This window comes from Coregonus clupeaformis, chromosome 33 (genome assembly GCF_020615455.1).
Source record: "Coregonus clupeaformis isolate EN_2021a chromosome 33, ASM2061545v1, whole genome shotgun sequence".
Lineage (NCBI taxonomy): Eukaryota > Metazoa > Chordata > Actinopteri > Salmoniformes > Salmonidae > Coregonus > Coregonus clupeaformis.
This window is the reverse complement of record NC_059224.1, coordinates 27,489,845-27,513,844: the sequence shown is the minus strand read 5'-3', so window position 1 is coordinate 27,513,844 and position 24,000 is coordinate 27,489,845. Positions and strand designations below refer to the sequence as shown.

The following is a 24,000-nucleotide window of genomic DNA, read 5'->3' as shown; positions in this document are numbered from 1 at the left end:
AACCTACAAAGCATTACATGGGCTTGCTCCTACCTATCTCTCCGATTTTGTCCTGCCATACAATACCTACATGTACGCTACGGTCACAAGACACAGGCCTCCTTATTGTTTCTAGAATTTCTAAGCAAACAGCTGGAGGCAGGGCTTTCTCCTATAGAGCTACATTTTTATGGAATGGTCTGCCTAACCACGAGAGACGCAAACTTGGTCTCGACCTTTAAGTAATTACTGAAGACTCATCTCTTCAGTAGGTCCTATGATTGAGTGTTGTCTGGCGCAGGGGTGCGAAGGTGAACGGCAAGGCACTGGAGCGACGAACCGCCCATGCTGTCTCTGCCTGGCCGGCTCCCCTCTCTCCACTGGGATTCTCTGCCTCTGACCCTATTACGGGGGCTGAGGCACTGGCATACTAGTGCTCTTCCATGCCGTCCCTTGAGGGGTGTGTCACTTGAGTGGGTTGAGTCACAGACGTGATCTTCCTGTCCGGTTTTGTGCCCCCTCGGGCTCGTGTGGTGGAGATCTTCGTGGGCTATACTCAGCCTTGTTTCAGGGTAGTAAGTTGGTGGTCTGTTGATATCACTAGTGGTGTGGGGGCTGTGCTTTGGCAAAGTGGGTGGGGTTATATCCTGCCTGGTTGGCCCTGTCCGGGGGTATCGTCGGACGAGGCAACAGTGTCTCCCGACCCACCCATGTCTCAGTCTCATTTACATTTACATTTACAGTCATTTAGCAGACGCTCTTATCCAGAGCGACTTACAGTTAGTGATTACATTTTTTATTTTTTATACTGGCCCCCCGTGGGAATCGAACCCACAACCCTGGCATTGCAAACGCCATGCTCTATCAACTGAGCTACATCCCTGCCGGCCATTCCCTCCCCTACCCTAGACGACGCTGGGCCAATTGTGCGCCGCCCATGAGTCTCCTGGTCGCGGCCGGCTGCGACAGAGCCTGGATTCGAACCAGGATCTCTAGTGGCACAGTTAGCACTGCGATGCAGTGCCTTAGACCACTGCGCCACTCAGGATTACAGTACGTATGCTGCAATAGTCCATGTGCCAGGGGGTTAGGGTCAGTCTGTTGTATCTGGTGTAATTCTCCTGTCTTATCTGGTGTCCTGTGTGAATTAAAGTATGCTCCCTCTAATTCTCTCTCTCTCTCTCTCTCTCTCTCTCTCTCCCTCCCCTCCCAGAGGACCTGAGCCCTCAGGACTACCTGGCCTGATGACTCCTGGCTATCCCCAGTGTACCTGGTCATGCTGATGCTCCAGTTTCAACTGTTCTGCCTGCGGCTAGGGAACCCTGACCTGTTCACCAGATGTGCAACCTTGTCCCGGACCTGCCATTTTCAACTCACTCTCTACCGCACCTGCTGTCTCGACCTCTGAATGCTTGGCTTTGAAAAGCCAACTGACATTTACTCCTGAGGTACTGACCTGTTGCACCCTCTACAACCACTGATTGTTATTTGACCCTGCTGGTCATCTATGAACGTTTGAACATCTTGAAGAACAATCTGTCCTTAAATAGCCATGTTGTTTTATAATCTCCACCCGGCACAGCCAGAAGAGGACTGGCCACCCCTCAGAGCCTGGTTCCTCTCTAGGTTTCTTCCTAGGTTCCTGCCTTTAGGGAGTTTTTCCTAGCCACCGTGCTTCTACATCTGCATTACTTGCCGTTTGGGGTTTTAGGCTGGGTTTCTGTATAGCACTTTGTGACATCTGCTGATGTAAAAAGGGCTTTATAAATACATTTTATTGATTGATTGTGCAACGATCAGATATCAATATTTTATGTAGAACTAACTCAGAAATGTCACTAATGGAATTGACGTAGGCTTTCTGCAGCGTTTCATAGCTTTGGCTTACTGAATGTGGCCCAGCATCTCCACAGCATTCCCCAAGCCAGAACAACAAGGAAGCTCAGAGGGCATCCAGTCAACATCTCCCCACACATTATCTCCACAGGAAGGGCCCAGTGATGAGCACTCACTCACTCTGGGACCAAGCTAAAGGCCACCCCCAATTCACAGCCAGTCCCCCGCACCCACCCCACAGTCAGCAAACAGCACCATAAAAGGCCTGGCCAAGCCCTGTTGACTGGCATGGCAAGGCACTCTCACTCTGCAACACTTCACAAAGCTGTGTGGCTGTGACCCAGTTACGCTCCTACTACAATGTTAGTCAGTGTTTGAATTGATCCGATCTACGAAGGCTTTAACTGTTTACACTACGCTGATAAGAGCTGCCAAAATGAACTTAAGGTTGTAGTACATTCAAACATGGAGCCATCTTAAGGGTTGTTACAAAGGGATTTGAAAAGTAACGGAGCAGGTGACTCACTGTCGTTGATCTCGTTTTGTTGCAGTGTCATTTTAGGCCCTAAGCTGCCTCACAGTAAGTATATCAAAGCAAAGCTTATAATCATTATGACTTGACCACCTTTAACCATATGGGGGGGGGGAGACAACTGCACTACGATCTGCATCTAGGATCAACTTCGATCAAGTGGACTTCGCCTAACTCTCCAACCGCCTAAAAAAGATCAGAGCCATGCTAGAATCGAGAGAGATTAATGAATCGACAGGGTCTCTGACATCATCCCTCATTATATCCTTGCAGTCATGTCTTAATCCAGGAAACAGGGACAGTGGAATGGATGACTAAACCCTATGGTTAGAGAGAGGAGGAAGTGGATGGGTGAGTAAAGCCCTCCCCCAGGCCACAGGTTAGAGGCATAGGGGGGAGGTGAAGGAGAGGTTACTGGGATGTCCAGGCGTGGGACATGGTTGATCAGGAGTTAAGGACAGCCGACAAGCCTGGATGGTTGGGAGCCATCTCCTCCTCTTTCACTCTACTTTCTATTCTCCTTCCCTACTTTTCTCTGGTCCCACTCTCATCCGTCTGTATCCCTGGTTTGAGACTGCTCTCTCTCTTGGGGCAGTACCTTATAAAATCAGCCCAGTCTGTTTGAGGTGCACTTATCTCTCTTGCTGCAGCACAGTACAATGGGGATTGGGAAATAGATTTAGGGGAGGATTTCCTATCAACTCTGACTCAGGATTATGACAGTGTTCCTGTAAAAAAAAAAACTACATTTTTACTGCACTTTCCCCAGTCTCAGGAGGCTTAGTTCAAAGAACATTTAGACTTCAACAACAAAAGAAGAGACTTAAATACAGAAGTCGGGCACAATAGACCATATTTAAGTGATGGGTCCAAAATACCAAAACGTTATAGTTCAGCACGTAGAACTAGGTTGTCTTTCTAGTCTAGTACATTTCCACCAAGGTAAGTGATTAAGTTCACTTCACATAAATCCAAGAGGGAAGGCCAACCCTTTGACAAGCCGTCCTCCCACGTCAGACTGATCTGAGAACAGTAATTAGTGTTGAGCTAAAGCAGGGCTTTTAACTACACAGCGAGTAGGCAGCCACATCCTCCAGACAGACAGACAGGGGTGTATAAAGTGCATTCGGAAAGTATTCAGACCCCTTGACTTTTTCCACATTTTGTTACGTTACAGCCTTATAAAACAAAATCATTCTCAATCTACACATAATACCCCATAATGACAAAGTAAAAAACAGGTTTTTAGAAATGTTTGCACATTTATATAAAAAATAAATTAATAAAATACCTTATATACATAAGTATTTCGGACCCTTTGCTGTGAGACTCGAAATTGAGCTCAGGTGCATCCTGTTTCCATTGATCGTCCTTCTACAACTTGATTGGAGTCCACCTGTGGTAAATTCAATTGATTGGACATGATTTGGAAAGACACACCTGTCTATATAAGGTCCCACATTTGACAGTGCATGTTAGAGCAAAAACTAAGCCACGAGGTCAAAGGAATTGTCCATAGAACTCCAAGAAAGGATTGTGTCGAGGCACAGATCTGGGGAAGGTTTCCAAAACATTTCTGCAGCATTGAAGGTCCCCATGAACACAGTGGCCATCATTCTTAAATGGAAGAAGTTTGGAACCACCAAGACTCTTCCTAGAGCTGGCCGCCATCGGGGGAGAAGGGCCTTGGTCAGGGAGGTGACCAAGAACCCGATGGTCACTCTGACAGCGCTTCAGAGTTCCTCTGTGGAGATGGGAGAACCTTCCAGAAGGACAACCATCTCTGCAGCACTCCACCAATCAGGCCTTTATGGTAGAGTGGCCAGACGGAAGCCACTCAGTAAAAAAGGCACATGACAGCAAGCTTGAAGTTTGCCAAAAGGCACCTAAAGGATTCTCAGACCATGAGAAACAAGATTCTCTGGTCTGATGAAACCAAGATTGAAATCTTTGGCCTGAATGCCAAGCGTCACGTCTGGAAGAAACCTGGCACCATCCCTACGGCGAAGCATGGTGGTGGCAGCATTATACTGTGGGGATGTTTTTCAGAGGCAGGGACTGGGAGACTAGTCAGGACCGAGGGAAAGATGAACGAAGCAAAGTACAGAGAGATCCTTGATGAAAACCTGCTCCAGAGCACTCAGGACCTCAGACTGGGGGCGAATGTTCAACTTCCAACAGGACAACGACCCTAAGTACACAGCCAAGACAACGCAGGAGTGGCTTTGGCACAAGTCTCAATGTCCTTGAGTGGCCCAGCCAGAGCCCGGACTTGAACCCGATCGAACATCTCTGGAGAGACCTGAAAATAATTTAGCTGTACAGTGACGCTCCCCATCCAACCTGACAGAGCTTGAGAGGATCTGCAGAGAAGAATGTGAGAAACTCCCCAAATACAGGTGTGCCAAGCTTGTAGTGTCATACCCAAGAAGACTCAAGGCTGTAATCGTTGCAAAGGTGCTTCAATAAAGTACTGAGTAAAGGGTCTGAATAATTATTCTAAATGTGATATTTCCATTTTTTTTGTAATACATTTACAAAAATGTCTACAAACCGGTTTTTGCTTTGTCATTATGGGGTAGTGTGTGTAGATTGATAAGGCTGTAACGTAACAAAATGTGGGAAAAGTCAAGAGGTCTTAATACTTTCAGACAGTTGGTCTGACTGAGACACAGTAATGAACCATCACCACTCAAACCCCCGTATAAGCTGAGAACCACAGCATGCTTAGGCTATACAATGCAAATCAAGAGTTTACATTACAATGTGAGTGGGTTCAAGGGTGTTCTATTACCAATACCATCTAACCTGTCAACTTTACTTTATGCCTTGAAGTCAACAGAATGGTTAAAGTCAGCAGACAGAGTCACTTCTCAGAACAACTCAAGAAGTGCAGGGTCAGTCAGGGAAAAGTCTGGAAGGAAGGGGATGACAACACACTAGTCACCATACAACAACATGTCACCATGCGTCTGAGAACAGCATCGCACAGCCCACTACGAAGTCTGACAAAACGTTGAGTTAATGTCACTCGACGGGTTCTGTCACATCTCAGCTTGCACAATTCTGAGGTGCTGCTGAAAACCGTAGCAAAACAGTGACAGTGAAAAGCAAAACATGGCCTCGATTTGGCAGAACTACAATCAGGAGAGGAAGATTAGATTGCTAAAAAGGCAGTTCAAACCAATTTGGAACTTTCAATCTAATAAACAGCAACTGATCTATAACAAAGCTTCCAGGCAGGGGACACAGACACACTGGGGACAAAAACACACTGGTTTTTAGCGCAGGTCTGGGGGGAAAACTAGGCTACAAATACAACCCTCAATGGAGATAATGTAGCAACACAGGGGTCATGACCAAAGAAGTACCTCTTATCGGTCTGTGAACAGCAGATCCTGCAACACCTTCCCTAGACAGACCCTACATCACCCTCCACTATCAGCTCTATAGACAACCAGTTAGAAACACAAACCAGGTGTCCTGAATGCCTCCCCCCTCCAACTCACACAGGGCCCAGGCAAAGATAAGATGTAATGGAGGACTGATAGGTTTGTCAGGTCCTCTCTAAAGGCCTTGTTCACACAGCCTATAGGGTCTCGTTTTGGACGTGCCTAGTGGATTTACAGCCTCAGACGCAGCCAGACAGGAGTGTCTTACTAAATAACAACTCCTCTGGGAGGCTAGTGGTGGTTAGACACACTAGGACCTGTCGTAACCACAGCAGCTGCAGTGTTGGTTGTTGTGAAAAGCCAAGAGTGGAGAGCTGAAAGCCACAAGTAACACCACCCAGCCAGTCAGTCCGCCTCCCAGTCTGTTAAGACACCACGTTACGCTGTATCCCTCCTTAACCTTCAACCCTTACTCCCTCTTTCCTTCAACAACATGAAGTCTGAAGGGGACCTACTTCCGCCGGAGTGAAGAGCAGGTCGTCCCATTAAAGGGGAGAGCAGCACATCACTCAAAGACGGGCTGAAATGTCATTAGGTCCTTTACAGTGCTTAGTTAAACAAAGAAGCTCTCCCTCTCCGGTAATAAAATACCGATTCACAGCTGCAGCCTGCACTGGACCACTGCCCCTGAAAGGCCTTGGAGAGAAAACACAAGGCAGGGCGAGAGGCCAGAACACAGCCACATCCTCCTCTCCAGAGGGAGAGTGACTGAAGAAATAGCCTTTTTCCCCTGATTCAATCTCTAGATCGGTGTGTGGTGCAATATTGAGTAAACATCCAGATACAATCAAGCTCGGCTGATAAAAACCCTGGTATGCATTTTAAATGAGCTACATGGCATATTTCTAAGAATACAGACTCCAAGTGTGGGGCCAGCTGAGATATGCACACCTGCACTGACTCTACCCCCTTAGCTATACAGCTAGAGACCCACTTAGCTAGATTGACTGACTGACATTACAGACATGTTCCAACAGCAAAAATACCAACAATTTTACTACCGAGAGGAATTCACACTAGTATGGTATTCCCATCATAAAGCATGGAGACAAGTATGAAGCCTAAACTCACAAAACCAGGCTTTGTTTTATTTGAATATAATATGGAGGAAAGACTATAAACTTGAGATGAACTTTAATGCTTTCACCTCAAAGTCAATGTTGTTGACAGTTCTGCTGTATGAATTCCACAGCTAAAAAGCACATGTTCTCTTGAGGTCTTGATAGGACTCAGTTGGGCATTAGACAACACTGCAACTTTTGAAGAGGGAGAAGATCAAGGTCAGTAAAAACCGGAGCTTTGCAGCCGCCTTAGGATATGGCTCTCTGGCAGGTAAGGCATCAGTCTCAGACCTCCTCTACAGGGGAGTCCCAGGAGCGAAGCTCTGTCCTGGGACACGACTCAAAGGAGACCTGGGTCTGGAGGTTTGCTGGCCCCATCAACCAGACTTGGCAGGTGCCACCAATGTCAGTCACCCCATCAGAGTAGTCAGTCAGAGGGAAAGGTTCATTAAGATAGGAGACTAGGAGCTGGGGGTATTTTAAATAGTGCTTTGTGGCTGATGACAGCCCATCTGATAAGAGGGCCTTTTACAGGTCGCTGTTCAATATGGATTACAGCAGCATTCTGTCATCTCCCCAGGACTCTGGGTTATTCATCTGACCTCCCTTATTAAACACGCTGTGAGGCATGACCGCCTTATGGGAACAGCTCAGACGAGGGGGATGAGGAATCAGGATTCTCATTTCGAAGTAAATATTAATGTTTGTGGGCTTCTTCTCCTTCTCCTCTGTAGAAACTAATGCCACACCCAGACAACACCTACCAGTCTTTTAATACACACTTAATCATAGCGCTTCAATAGCTTTCATTACACTAGAACAAATCACCTGCCACTTAGCATGATGAGGCAATGGTCTTTATTTCCAACTTCTCATCTGTTATGTACAGCTGAAGTCGGAAGTTTACATACACTTAGGTTGGAATCATTAAAACTTGTTTTTCAACCACTCCATACATTTCTTGTTAACAAACTATACTTTTGGCAAGTCGGTTAGGACATCTACTTTGTGCAGGACACAAGTAATTTTTCCAAAAATTGTTTACAGACAGATTATTTCACTTATAATTCACTGTATCACAATTCCAGTGGGTCAGAAGTTTACATACACTAAATTGACTGTGCCTTTAAACAGCTTGGAAAATTCCAGAAAATGATGTCATGGCTTTAGAAGCTTCTGGATAGGCTAATTGATATCATTTGAGTCAATTGTAGGTGTACCTGTGGATGTATTTCAAGGCCTACCTTCAAACTCAGTACCTCTTTGCTTGACATCATGGGAAAATAATAATAATAATAATAATAAGCCATTTAGCAGACGCTTTTATCCAAAGCGACTTACAGTCGTGTGTATACATTTTTACGTATGGGTGGTCCCGAGGATCGAACCCACTACCCTGGCGTTACAAGCGCCATGCTCTACCGCCCTGATTTTTTTTTAAACATGAAAAAAATTAATATATAGAACATTAACCTAATAAAAACCGTTCTGTAGGAATGAGGTTTGTGCAGTAGGCCTAATACATTATCACAGCATATTGGCTCAATACCTGTCTTGACAATATTGGTCTTCTCAGACCATATTTCAAAACTCTAACTTTGATAACAAAATCGATCAGTTGGTGTAGCACTTGCGAGGCACAGCTGAGAATAAATTGACATTTTGAAATAATTTGCTTTTTTATTTTAGTGGACTGATGGTACCTGCATCTGATGGTCATGAGGCTTTCAAGACAACTGGGAACTCAGGGGAGGGAAATTAAGTCAAATCATGACGTCAGTGATCTTCAGGTCGGAGCACGAGTTTCCGACTTGAAATTCCGAGTTGGATGACCATTCAAAATAACAATAAGAAGCATTTTAGATCTGCGTTTACAAAACACAGCAAGATATTTCTTAGGATTCTGCATTTACGCGACCCTGTAATATCGTCCAATAGTAATATTGCGACATGTAACTGTATAGATTTTTCCCTCATTACTAGTTAGCAGCAGTTTCCTTGTTAGTGCTGGAGAGGAACATGGGTCCCCAGGAAAAAGACTGAAGAAGCCTGCTCTATAGCGACTCTCTCCATATGAGTGCATCTCCTGTGTCATAGGTGTGAGGTGTGCCCAGTCTGTTCCGTGTGGAGCATCTTGGGAGGGGGATGGAGTGAGTAAGGACCAGGGGTGTGTCATAAATGACCTGACGCCAGGCAAAACTGCAAATCAATCGTGGCAAACACTTAACAGTGCATGCCTGCCTGCCAAACAGGCTGGGCCTTGATAAACAGCCAGATCAAGGTTACGCGATAGCCCTACATTGGACGCATTGTTACCAAAGGGGGGTGGGGGGGGGAAATGGAGGCTCAGTATTTACTGTCCCCAAAAGAGGACATGTAATTTACTTCCTGGTTGTGAGGTCTTCTCATCAGGCCCAGTGGCCTTGTGTAAAGTGCCCACTGTGTACAGTGACGGCAGTAAATCCCAGGGGGAGATGGGCCTGTCTGCCGCTTCAATAACACAGACAGTTTAGGGAGGTACAGCGTCTTAAATGGCCCTTCAGCTCAGGCCGTTTGCCTGGCTGACACTTGAGATACAGCCGCAGTTTGACGCAGCCCTGGCTGAGGAGACAGGAGAACAGCATTCCTTCTGTGGTACACAGAAACAGGGTTCCTTTCTGAAGGCACCACTGACTTAGCAAAGTTGGGTGGGTGCAAGCCCCAGAAGTATGAGTGGTGAAAGGGTCTCCCACACACTGGGTGCTTGCAAAAAGCCATTGATTAGGTTTGGATGAATGGGGACAGGGTTCTGAGCTGAGCCTGGCAGATCACATGGTTGGCTGTTGTGGCCGAGCGGGTATGTGGGTTATCCTATCCCTGGGAGCTCAGACCAGGCCCTGCTCATGAACCATTTTGGTACTGAAAAAAAACAACGGCTGAGCTGAGTTTCTCCTCCCTTGATAAATAGTGTTGTATCTGCCAAAAGAAGTTCCTGACTCTCCTAATGGAGCCCAGTGGGAATATAAGTCAGAGTCCCAGCACAGGCCTCCGATTGTTCTTCATAGGGACGTCTTCTTCGACAGCTCGCACACTGACAGGCTAGCACACAAACCCCCTTTTGACCAGAATAAAGGCAGCCAGAGCACACAAAAGGTGCTTAAAAATGCATTTTTAATAATTGCAGTTCTGCACTGCAGCCCCATGCTTAAAACCTCTTAAGGATCGGACCCTTTTTTTCAGATAGCAAGGGTTCAAATTGTAGAACCCAGTTCCTACATTTGAATATAAAAATGGATTTTCTCAAACAAAACTATGCTACATTTTATCTCTGGGACCCTCATGATGACATATCAGAGCAAGATTACTGAATGTAAGTACATTATTTACCTTCAGAGGTGAATGTATCAAACCAGTTGCCGTGATAACTTTTTTGTTGTGGTGCACTCTCCTCAAACAATAGCATGGTATTCTTTCACTGTAATAGCTACTGTAAATTGGACAGTTCAGTTAGATTATCAAGAATTTAAGCTTTCTGCCCATATAAGACTGTCCTGGAAAATGTGTTGTTACTTACAACAGTCATACTAATCACATTAGCGCACGTTATCTCAACCGTCCCGTATACGGAACACCGATCCCGTAGAGGTTAATTATAGATGGACGCTTCCACTTGTGTAACTCAATTTCTTCCTGTTGCTTTTTTCCCCCACCACCTGCCAGTAGTTCAGGAATGATAATACGACAGAGGGAGTAGAGTTTTCTTATAGAAGAAGTCAGTATTGGTCTGGTTGCGTAAGTATTGGGTTGTTTTGTGCTACTGAGGTCCCATCACATGGGATGGGGCTGACTCCCCAGTCCTGTAATTTTAACAACAATAACTGCATCTCTGTACTACTGTCGGTCTCTGGCCAAACTGAAAAACAACGTTCAGTTAGAAATCAATAAATGTTTAAAGCTGGGTAATGGCTTGATGTAACCCCTCGCTGTGAAATATTGGGTGGTGGTGCAACACGGCACTGTGTGATTACAATGTATAGATTTTCTCACACACGCAGGTTGCATGTCAGAGTGCTGTCCACACAGTGTGTGTGTGTGACGTTAGTGTGCGTGTTCTGAAGGTCCTCCTGTGTGTGGGGAATAGCCACACACAACGAAAAATAATATGTTTTATGTCACATACACCAGATAGGTGCTGTGAAATGTGTTGTTTTACAGGGACACGCACTGAATTATGCAACAGGGCACCGTCCACTATCAGTCTTGGAGAGGTGACTTTGGTACAATGAAAAAAAAAAAATTGTGCTGACGAACGTTATCCAATTATCGGAGACTGGGAGAAAGCAATTCTCTACAAAATTGACCTCAACCTCACACTATCAAGTCAGAGGCCGGTCAGTCCTAAGTGAGTCTGGCCAACTTCGGACACCTATGCAGGCTTCTATGTCCATAGCAACCACAGCCAGGTGTAGTGTAACCATGGAGCCCTGCCCAGTCCACCCAATTGCCAGCCCTACCAAATGCTATCAATCCAGTCAACTCCCTCTCAAAGCGAGAGCCAAACCGCCTGCCTCATATGGAACACATTTTCTGTCAGATGACTATGTCAGAGTGTGTGTGTCACTCACCACCACACAGGAGCCCACTACCACCAAACACGTGGGCCTGAGGGGAGACATCTGGGATCTGACCACATCCTTACACAGACTGGACCCACCACAGTGGCCAGCTAGACCACACATCTGGGCCCAACCTGCGTCAGGAAGCGGCAGGTCACTCAACGCCACCAGGCCTCTCCTCCTGGCCTCCATGTTCCTATCCAGTCACACAACACAGCCCAGCCCCAGACTACTGCTAGCTAGGGATGTTCCAGTTCCACTGTTCAGAATGGGCCCAGCAATTCAAACAAGGGGGAAAGAAAACATGTGTGCGAAGGAGGAAGTCTCTCTTGAAGGCATTTTTCTGACAGTTAAGATCAACAAACATGTGAGGGTGGAGCTGTGTTTAGGGAAGCCTCGGCCACAACGGTCATCCTTCAGGCAGCCATTGACTGCTTGGCGACAGTATTATTATTACAGTCAACAAGGCCCGGTCAGTCGGTGGTGTTCCCCTGCTTGAGGCCTACAGGGGTGTGGGTTGGAGACGTGGGCCAAGGTGAAAGTGCTCTGGTAGTAGACTCCAAGAGAGGCCCCCCTCAGCCTGCCAAATCGTCCTCCTAGTCCAGCCCAGCCAAGCCCCACCACACAGGCAGCACATGCCGTATCAAGGTGGGGTCAGGTCGAGCCGAGCGCTGAAACTAATCAAAAGCAGAGGAGAGGGTACGCCAGGGACCCGTTTGAGAAGCAGCAGATGTTCCCAGTCTAACTTTTGGCGTTTCAGGGCGAGGCGAGGCTGCCTCAGGCAGGGTATTCCCACACACACACACACACACAAATATCAACCGGCTAAACATTGTGAAAAGGACTTTTAAAAGCCTGGAAGTTATTGTATCCATACTCTCCTTCTCACTCAAATATATTTAGACTTAGATTAGGGTTGACCTAATTTTTACAAAACAATCCTGAGTGACTTGTCTGCAGGATGCTACAGTGCTCGCTCTCCTACCCCATTATTCATCCCAACCTCCCCCTCATCCATCCCTAATCTCTGCCTGTGATCTAAAAGGCCTTTATCAGCCACAGAGGGACAGGAGGGCTGGTTTGGTTCCTCAGGGGCCACAGGGGAGAGCGGGGATGAGGGGGGCCCTTTCCGCTGAGGCCCAAGCTCTCATTCCAGCGTTATCTCCAAACCAGCTCGCTGTCCACACACAGTCTCTCCCCCAACAGGATGGCTGTGCTTTTCTTCCCTGTCCAAAGCAAACAGAGGGTCGATTTAGCAGACCCCCCTCTCAGCTCAACCCCCTTCCAACAGTGTGCTAGACCGGAGCCTTTCCTGTGTCAGCGATTAGGCCTAGGCTAGCAGCGCCAGGGGCCACACTCGGGTATTTCCTACATGCAAAAGAGATACTCCCTAACCTGGGTCAGCCAGACAGACATGACAAAGAGCACAGCGCTAGGCTAAGCGCTTGTGTAAGGATAATATGTGATGACACTGCACATACAAAACACCTACTCCCCCTTCATCTTCTGAGCTGGGCTCCACAAGATGGCTGGTGTTTCTGCCACTTCCAGACTGTTACATGCTTTTGTTTACTGATCAAAACTACAATTTCCTGATATAAATCTCTACTGGGATATGATGCCACCCACCATCATTCATTTACTTGAATAGATGCCTTTGACGAGAGTTGGCTTGATCAGAGAGGGTCAAAGATGGATCGCCAGCACTGCCAAAGATGGATCGCCAGCACTGCCAAAGGCAGCGTCAAAGAGTTTGAGCGGGACATACAGTACCATAAGGCATACAAAAGGGGTATGATGATGTCATACTTCCACAAAGTTCTGAGATACAGGCATGCAGCATTCCTAATCCAAGGGAAACAACCTGACATTCAATAGAGCATTATTCAGGAGGAAACCCAAACCCAAAGAGGACAAAGACAACACACAACTAGCAGAACATTCACTCATTGGTCGTCATACAGAGAGAAAGTGCTTCTCTGGTACAGGAAAACAACCAATGTATGTACGAGTACAAGCACCACAACAAGGCTAATGTATAGGCTACATTGTGCATACAGTCCTATGGCCATTCAACTGGGAAATCTAGTTTAATAAGTGAAGCTTCACTTGCACATTAGGAAGTCAACAGCACATGCATTAGGCTGGCTCTGCCAGGAGGCTCTCTCTCTCAGCAGGTTGAAAATGAGAAGAGGAAGTCCTGCCGTCTCTAATCGCTCTCTCCTCCTGCCTTGTGTTCCTCATCATAGGAGAAAATTGAGGTTTAATGCGTCTTCACCTTTCACAGTTCTAGGGATTTATGTGTGTTTTCAAAGTTTAGAAGGTTGGTCCCAAATGTGGCCATCACTCAAACTAATGGGAGGACTGCCAAGCTTCCCCCATACAAACATAGTCATCTGGATAATGTGTGGACTGGACTGGAGTATTAGGCTACACCTAGCCCTGAAGATAAACAGATTTAGCTAATGTTACAATATTTTCCAGAAGTATTAAGGAGAATTCTGTACAAGGGATATGTACGTGATCACTCAACTAGGCGATGATCATCAGACACCATTGAAGGGAGTAGTTAGGCAGGTGTCTCCTACTGTAGGAGGTCCAAGTTCATGCCAGGGTCATTCTAAGGGATTCATGGGCAGTGCCAGCAGCTCCCATGCTAGTCTAGCATCTGACTGTTGTTCATAAACATGCGTGAGAGACATTCAACACACCAACCCGACCACTGACATGCTGTACTAAACAAAAACAAAAAAGACACTATTCCGAAATCTGAAAGACGACCACAAACTATTTGGCAGACAGAAACATGAAGACATTTTGTTCAAATGGAAGGAGACATTCCCTGTAACTAAAGGACAACGGGCAGCTGAGAGAGGTTTCAATTTCCCCTAGCTAAGCAGACACAAGCAACACGATCAGATGTTGTTTTTTCACATGGGAAAAGTCCTGCAACAATAAGCCTGATATCAGACACCGGGCCTGCAAATGTAAATTTCCTCCAGTCAGAAGAGGAAGTGGAAGAAAATACTGGGGGTTGTGGGGCAGATCTCTATTGTTTGTAAATACTAAAACAGACAAGTCATCAGCCCACAATGCCTGTCTGATCGTGTGAGGTCACAAAGGCCTACAGGCTTGAGTCTGGCTCTGAGTGACTGAAGGAACAACCAATCAGGGGGTGGGATGCGCTGTGTGGTCCAGTGAGGAAAGGGCAGAGGCGGACTGGAATGACTGTAAGGCCTCGAGGATGAATGGGTCTGACAAGCCAAGGCCATGAAAAAGCAAGGCTCAGGCCTCTCCTACATCAGAAAGCATCTCCACCTCACTGACCACCACACTGCTGAGCCCACAAATCAGGGCACTTGTGTACGTGTGTGTGTGAGAGAGATCCACATAAGATAACATGTGTTTTCATCTGAATGTGCCTGGGAAAGGGGGGGGGAGACGACTCACCGTCACGACCACCATATCATGTGACCCATTAGCCAAAGACCAACATTTTAGAATTATATTGATGAAAATGTGTTCTCATTTTTGTTATTCAACTGCTTTAGATCACTCAACATAACACAGCAGCAGGCAGCATAGTTGACAGATTAGGATGTGTAATAACCAGTCTGGACAGGAGATATAAGGGCCATAATACCATTTGAAGCCAGTAAGTGACAAGCTGTGGTCGTGATCTTTGGCCCGCTTCCTAATGAACTGGGTGGGAGCCATTACTCTGACAGAGCTTTCTCAGCTATATAGACACATACACACAGTACACACACACAGCCTTGAGCCGTGACATAGAACACACTTCCAGCTCCATTCTCCCAGTAGCAGAGAGTTGAACAGATTTGTTCATGGAGGAGAGGAGACGCAGGTGAACACACACAGTAGTACACACACAGTGTAGGATGAATGACCAAACCAGCCCAACCCTCAGTATCCCCTCAAGTCAAAAGCCAATAGCTTAGCCAATACCAGCCTAGTCATCTTGTGAACTGTTCAACACCACCAGCAGCGGTAATCAAATATTACAATGCATGTCTCCAACTTTAAGCAGATAATAAAGTTGGCCCATTGAAGTGGAGCCAAGTGTTGGCCAGTATGAGCAGCAACAAACAGAGTCCGAGGGAATGACTGAGCCAACTGCACAGTAAGGATGTGCTAATCCCAGGCAGCCCACTCCAAGGTCCCCACAGATTACCACTCTCTGGATTAGAAAATCACAAATTACAGCTGTTGGGACCTGTAAATCACCTTGTCTATTCTGTGTAAGGTGTAATTACAGTACACACCGAGGATGCTTATGTGTGTGTGTGTGTGTGTGTGTACATATTTAAATGCAGGGTAAGAATCTCCATGGAGATTGTAAGCCTGAAATGACACAGTGTAAAGAAAATGGGTGTGTGACAAATCTAATAACACGGTTGTCTTTGATCAATTTAATCTCAAGACTATGAAGCAAAACAGGCTCCATCTGCTGAAGATCTGCTCTTTTATCTAGGGTGATAGATCCTTTACCCCAAAACCACATACAGTCAGTCCATGTGGAATGGTTGGTCTACTAAAGTAATGGGAGCCACTCAGTAATGCAAACACAATCATGGCAGATGTAACAGAGGTCCATTTCCTCTGTGCTTGCACTGCATTTCTATTTAGCCTACTCTACTCTGCATGGCCTGGTGTGAAGACAACATCTTGTGGACAAACTATTTTCTATACAAACTGCAGCATAGGCCGGCTGGGGAGTGTGTGGACCGTGTATTTATCTTGTTGACACATTCTCCTTTTCCAATTACAAACAACACTGAGAATAATGATATCCAATACACTCTCAAAAATGAAGCATATCATAGGTCTTTCTATGAAACCACAATCCTTCACACGACCTCCGATGTATCAGTTAATATGAAAGCTTGTGGTGAATTGACACAGTAGAGATTAATGTATAACGCTCTGTTGGTATTGACTTTGTCCACTTTGCTGATAGGGCACAAAGCAAGAAGTCCTGTGCTGTGCTCATCACTAGTATGTTGTTGCCATGGCAATAGAGTGAGTCAGTGGCGAGTCACATGCTGGAGAGGAGGCCTGCCGGACCAGAAGCTCTCCACCATCATACATGATGACCCGGAACAATAACACACAAGGCCACATGACGTCACAGCCTATCGCTAGTGGATGACGAAAGTAGATATGTTAACATGGGATTTCACTTTGTCCTTGTGTAAGAAAACACAGCAGCATGGTTAAAAACAAACTAGGATTCAACATCAAAGGACCAGAGTGGTCAGTTAGGTTATACCTCATTTTGCTCTGATCACTGACTCAGTCCTCTTTCCATTCAAAATATAACAAAAACAAGCGGTGCTTTATTTCGGTTGGCAGCAGTGCCACACAAAAGAGGATAGCACTTCATTTCGGGTCAATCCCACGCAGAGTGACGACATACCTAGCTTTACCCCAGGTGGCCACCTTCACACAATCACACTTCCTCCAGGATCACAGCGGCCAGTCCGAGGGCAGATGTGATAGGACCTAAACAGTGCACCCGTTCCACTGACGCCAACAAACAAATCACTGGCTTCCACAGGGATGGAATGGAAACACTGATGGCAACAAAGCTGGTTTCTCACAAACAGACCCAACCTTCTGACGAGACGCAGTGCTGCACAGAGCCTTGATTTGGGCCTGTCAAAACCTTCCATCCACCCTCTCTCAAGCCATGCAGCTAATGAGGATCAATACTGAATTAGAGAAGAAAATGCTGTTTGGATTGTTTTAACATTCAAGCCCTTAAGACTGCTGGTATTTTGTCCATAGTCCAAAACGAGAGAGACTTGGTCAGCAGTTACAACTAGTTGAATATCTTATAGCATTTATCAAGACTAAGGAGAAAAAAAACTTTTTTTCCTGCTCTACACAAGCCAACAATAAGCCTGAAAAGCAGCAGTTTCATACCATCTACAAACAAACCCAATTTGCTAATTGCTCTATTATTGTGTGGTAATGTAATGAGAAGATGTGAATTCCACAGGACATAGTCAGAGGGAGGAAGAAGAGATACACTGGCCAATCTGCTTTAAAATAACCAGCCATGGGACATGCTATAAAAGCATGTCATTAACAATAAATAAATATGTTCTTGATTTAAGGAGCTCTTGTCACACATGGGCTAAAAATAAAACATTTTCTGCATCAGAAGGCCTACATTATGGTAATGCTAACTGACAACCTCCCTGACATTTTGTTGGCAAGTTCATAAGCAATGAACAAAATTCAAAATTGTCTGAAAATGTACATACAGTGGGGAGAACAAGTATTTGATACACTGCCGATTTTGCAGGTTTTCCTACTTACAAAGCATGTAGAGGTCTGTAATATTTATCATAGGTACACTTCAACTGTGAGAGACGGAATCTAAAACAAAAATCACATTGTATGATTTAAGTAATTAATTTGCATTTTATTGCATGACATACGTATTTGATCACCTACCAACCAGTAAGAATTTCGGCTCTCACAGACCTGTTAGTTTTTCTTTAAGAAGTCCTCCTGTTCCCCACTCATTACCTGTATTAACTGCACCTGTTGGAACTCGTTACCTGTATAAAAGACCCCTGTCCACACACTCAATCAAACAGACTCCAACCTCTCCACAATGGCCAAGACCAGAGAGCTGTGTAAGGACATCAGGGATAAAATTGTAGACCTGCACAAGGCTGGGATGGGCTACAGGACAATAGGCAAGCAGCTTGGTGAGAAGGCAACAACTGTTGGCGCAATTATTAGAAAATGGAAGAAGTTCAAGATGACGGTCAATCAACCTCGGTCTGGGGCTCCATGCAAGATCTCACCTCGTGGGGCATCAATGATCATGAGGAAGGTGAGGGATCAGCCCAGAACTACACGGCAGGACCTGGTCAATGACCTGAAGAGAGCTGGGACCACAGTCTCAAAGAAAACCATTAGTAACACATTACGCCGTCATGGATTAAAATCCTGCAGCGCACGCAAGGTCCCCCTGCTCAAGCCAGCGCATGTCCAGGCCCGTCTGAAGTTTGCCAATGACCATCTGGATGATCCAGAGGAGGAATGGGAGAAGGTCATGTGGTCTGATGAGACAAAAATAGAGCTTTTTGGTCTAAACTCCACTCGCCGTGTTTGGAGGAAGAAGAAGGATGAGTACAACCCCAAGAACACCATCCCAACCGTGAAGCATGGAGTTGGAAACATCATTCTTTGGGGATGCTTTTCTGCAAAGGGGATGGATGGGGCCATGTATCGCGAGATCTTGGCCAACAACCTCCTTCCCTCAGTAAGAGCATTGAAGATGGGTCATGGCTGGGTCTTCCAGCATGACAACGACCCGAAACACACAGCCAGAGCAACTAAGGAGTGGCTCCGTAAGAAGCATCTCAAGGTCCTGGAGTGGCCTAGCCAGTCTCCAGACCTGAACCCAATAGAAAGTCTTTGGAGGGAGCTGAAAGTCCGTATTGCCCAGCGACAGCCCCGAAACCTGATGGATCCGGAGAAGGTCTGTATGGAGGAGTGGGCCAAATTCCCTGCTGCAGTGTGTGCAAACCTGGTCAAGACCTACAGGAAACATATGATCTCTGTAATTGCAAACAAAGGTTTCTGTACCAAATATTAAGTTCTGCTTTTTTGATGTATCAAATACTTATGTCATGCAATAAAATGCAAATTAATTACTTAAAAATCATACAATGTGATTTTCTGGATTTTTGTATTAGATTCCGTCTCTCACAGTTGAAGTGTACCTATGATAAAAATGACAGACCTCTACATGCTTTGTAAGTAGGAAAACCTGCAAAATCGGCAGTGTATCAAATACTTGTTCTCCCCACTGTAGGGTTGAACTTGTGGGTGTGGGGAGGGGTGTGTATGTTACATGTGAGACATGTTAATCAAACCAACACTAAAGCAATTTTGCTCAAGCAAATGTAAAAATAATGCACCTGTAGATAAGATGGGGAGTACTGACTCAGGACTACAGGATTCCCAGAACACACTGCAACAACAGTTAGTAACGTCAGCTATAGCCCTGAAGCTGTCCAAAGCTAATTAATCGGATAAGAGTGGTCCCCCGTAACCCCCTATGCTTTGACTTGCAACTCGGAGGTGGGGGTAGCTGGCTGCTACCTGTGCGCCTAAAAACACTTGACTACAGGTGGCAAACAGCACAGCACACACAATCCACCAAATCTTAGCTAGATCTAAAACCCATCAGACAAAAACCACGTGCAAGTTGGATGCAGAAGATGCAAGAGCACGATTCATTTTAGTAGTTTGATTTGAACAGATTACTAGCCAACCATCATCAATGGTCAGTGTTTAGACCATTTAAAACTCTGATTTAGCCTAGCTAGCCATCTGGTTGTATCGAGAGATACAGTAGTAGCAGGATAACCCAGAATCATTATTTGACTTTGTCCCCTATAGTACTAGTCTTGCCCAAACACTTGACATTATCTTAGTAAACACGTATTTCGTATATAGTAGAACAGTGTTTATTTAAACTACCAAACGACCTGGTGGCATACAAAATGGCTTGATCATCATCATCCCAACACCATCGATAACGTTAGCTGATAGCTAAACTAGCTAGCCAACTAGTCGCCGGTGTTTTAGCTTTCTATGTTTCTGTGGTTTTAGTTTGCTGCTAGCTAACGTTAGCTATCATCACGGTGCTGAAATACAGACGGCTTGGACGAAAATATAGCGATACGATGAGGTTGGTATCTAGATGCGTGTTCCACGTGTAGGTATGACTAACTATAATTTGAATAAAACAAGCAAAATAATTGCACAAATGCAAAACAACTTAATTGTCTGTAACTAGCTACTGAGTCGGTTGGATTGCGTCTGTTTAGATGCTACTGTTAGCTAGCTAGGTAACGTTAGCAATCTAATAACACAGTCAAGTGTGACTGACATGGGATTGTAACAAGTTTACGCGATCTCTTGCATCAATTATTGTGTTCACCTCGTCGGCCATTGCATGCACTTGCCACAACTAGAAACTGGAGCGTGCTGCTGTTAGTGCACCAACTGACGCAAGAAAACGGGTTCGAGACGTCTTTCTAGCTAACTAACGTTCACAAACATTAGCTATCTGGTTGACAGATTGGTTAGCTCGCGAGTTTGGTTTGCGATTAACTAAGGTGTGGGTTAGGTACTTTGTGTAGAGACTCGTTTTTGCATTTCAACAGTGCTCTACAGGTATTTGTTAACAAATGTGTTTGGTTGCCAGTTTTTAATTATTCATTATCAGGCGAGATAATCTGCCGCGTTTCCCCCGGCCCCGGACTTCTTCCCACTTGGGAATTATCGACTCTCTCCCGACTGGTGCGGCCTGTACTCAGGGAAGGTCCACGGACTCACCTCGGTGGGTTGGCTGATCTCGAACAGGTCGAGCCGGTTGGCGTTCCAGTGGTTAATGATATCGGCTAGTTTCCGCCGCTCCTCCTCCCTGCTCCCCGACATTCTGAATCCCGAATGATACTCTCTACACAGAAGAAAAATCCCCTTGTCCCTATAAAAGCCTCTGATCCGACAATTTCACGAAAAACAAACAAATGCACCCAGTATTTGGGTTCGAGTGTTAAGCTGTCACCCGGTCGCTGCACCTCTCTCGCGGACCGCTCCTGCTGTTTCCGCGTTCCCCTCTCTCGTTTATCGCACTCCGTTCTCTCTCCCCGGGAACCAAATGGGACTATCTTGGCGCGCGTCCACGCCCTTACAATTCGCCGTGCACGAGCACAATAGTGATGTGTGCTTTTCCCCGCGTTAACTATTTCGACTCCAGTTCAGCTTCCAGTCGCTATAACATTTACATTTTAGTCATTTAGCAGACGAGAAATATATATAAACATTTTTTTTAAACGTTGTCAATTAAACTTTTGTAAATTCAAGGCAGGTATTTTACTGTAATTTAATGACTACTGAATCTTTTCATTAAAATATTACATATTCATGTCAATTGTCATCTAATTATAATGCTACAGGTAACTGCCAAAATAAAGGAAACACCAGAAAGTGTCTTAATAGGGTATTGAGCCACCAGAACAGCTTCAATGCGCCTTGGCATATATTCTACAAGTGTCTATTGGACACTCTATTGGAGGGCTGTGATACCATTCTTCCATGAGAAATTCCATCATTTGGTGTTTTGTTGATGGTGATGGAAAACACTGTCTCAGGCGCCACTCCATAATCTCCCATAAGTGTTCAATTGGGTTGAGATCTGATGACTGAGACACACACACACACACACACACCTTTTAAACCCTATATGCTCTTATGAGACCCCTCTTTCAAAGTCACTGAGATCTCTTATTCTAGCCATGGTAGCCAAAATAATGGACAACTGGGCATTTTGATACATGACCCTAAGCATGATGGGATGTTAATTGCTTAATTAACTCAGGCACCACACCTGTGTGGAAGCACCTGCTTTCAACATACCTTGTATCCCATATTTACTCAAGTGTTTCCTTTATTTGGGCAGTTACCTGTATGTTATCTAATATTTCATGACAGTAGGCCTACATGTGTTTACATTTACATTTGTCATTTAGCAGAAGCTCTTATCCAGAGCGACTTACATCTGTTTCCCTCCTTGTCCCCGAAACAGATCTAAGTCAGCTGGTGTTGATTGGTCCCGTGTGGCTCAGTTGGTAGAGCATGGCACTTGCAACGCCAGGGTTGTGGATTCGATTCCCACGGGGGACCAGTACGAATGAAAATGTATGCACTCGCTACCGTAAGTTGCTCTGGATAAGAGCATCTGCTAAATTACTAAAATATAAATGTTGATTGTCACACTGCCATGGCAATGTCATCATCCTGTAACCACACCCACTGAGACAGAGGTTTGTTTTGGATCTCAGAAAAATTCACAGTGACATGACATAGGCCTACCACTGATTGAAGGTTCAAACGATGATAGCCTCATCATTTATACTCATTTTATTGCTACAGCAACATTTCGATTCTGACTCAAGACTAAATGCTTTGGAATAGTCTGTGCTGTAATTGTCAGTCAGACAGGAGAAGGTCATTTACCTTTTAGTCATTTAGCAGACGCTCTTATCCAGAGCGACTTACAGTTAGTGAGTGCATACATTTTCATACTGGCCCCCCATGGGAATCGAAACCCACAACCCTGGCGTTGCAAACGCCATGCTCTACCAACTGAGCTACATGGGTCATGTTGTATAGGATCATAAAAAAAGGGATGAACAGAGCATTGGCTCATGTGGCTCTGTCTGTGAGGCTTATTTGGCGTAGCTTTCGCTCCTGTGCTCATGCAAAGATGGAAGGGCCATGCACAGTCTGACAGCATCACATTAGACCTGACGAGCGCAGCTGTGCAGTCCTGGGCAGCAGTCAAGTCAATGAGGCAGGCAGGCCTACTGTGGCCACTGGCGCAATATGAGCCCATTTGCGTCACTACATTACGTCACTACAGTGCTGCCTGCGTGCTATATGGGCACACGCGGCTGGGCACTATATGGCTGAGTAGATTCTAGACCATCCTACAGAGCATAAAGACAACGGATTCTTATACCAGGGCCAGGGGATAGTGTAGAAATCAGAGGATAAAGGGATGTTTTCTGTCTACTAAGATAGTACGTTATTGTTACTCAAAGAGGAAATCTCATTGCAGTCATTGCACCAATCATTCCATCAGACACAACATAGTAAATGAAGACAAGATCATTCAGTAACATTTTGTTGGACATATATTGTGAATGAAGATGACTTTGGTTTAGTCCTGTTTTTACCTGTTTTTGCTTCATGCCATTTTGATGATGATGATGGTTTTGTTAGCATTGCTCTGTTTGCAGAGGTGTGATTTCACCTCCCACCATTTTGTATCTATATCAGGGGAAACAGTTCACATCATAATGGAATTTAAATATTCACAATTAAATCAGCATTATCCCTAACATCCACATTTCATACCACTGCAGATGTTTCCTGTTTAGAAGGAAAGGCAAATGTAACACTTGGACTGGCCAACAGAGAGATACATTTGTGTGGAAAAACTGGGAAAATGTATACTGTAGCTATTACAGTAGATACAAAGGACATGTTATGTCTGCAAAATATCCTCAAATGAATAGCTAACCTGAAATTGACAAAGGCAAATAACATGTTTATCTATGTCACCACGGTACTGAACAGTGGCTAAATGATGTGTCATCACGACATACAAGAGACACATTCTGCTGATTGAGTTGTGACTCTTCCATTTTCCCAAAGGTATTGCAGATGTCTTGGAAAAGTGTAACAGTAGCAAGATTTTGTTATTTTGTGTGAAAACACAGTGTAAAATGAATTGGAGAAGAAACCTCTGAATTTCACCTTTGAGATCAGCCTACCAAACAAATACACAACACACTCAAGGTTAAAGCGAGGCTGTCTTGACTTTATTAGAGTTCAACTGTACATAAGAAGACACATGTACACTGAGAATCAGGGCACTCTTTATTATAGCCATATTCTAGATGTCAAGAGAGAGTCAGGGGGAA

The 24,000-nt window shown here is 45.2% G+C and overlaps 1 protein-coding gene across 1 annotated transcript in view; it reads right to left on the bottom strand.

The window, feature by feature from the left end:
- LOC121548942 (afadin-like) overlaps nt 1-21,158 on the bottom strand; it is a 130,747-nt gene extending 109,589 nt beyond the window's left edge. Inside the window, 1 exon segment of the mRNA XM_041860618.2 lies at nt 20,846-21,158. Coding sequence (XP_041716552.1) covers nt 20,846-20,947 — 102 coding nt within the window. The 5' untranslated portion in view covers nt 20,948-21,158.
- Between the last annotated feature and the right edge of the window lie 2,842 nt (nt 21,159-24,000).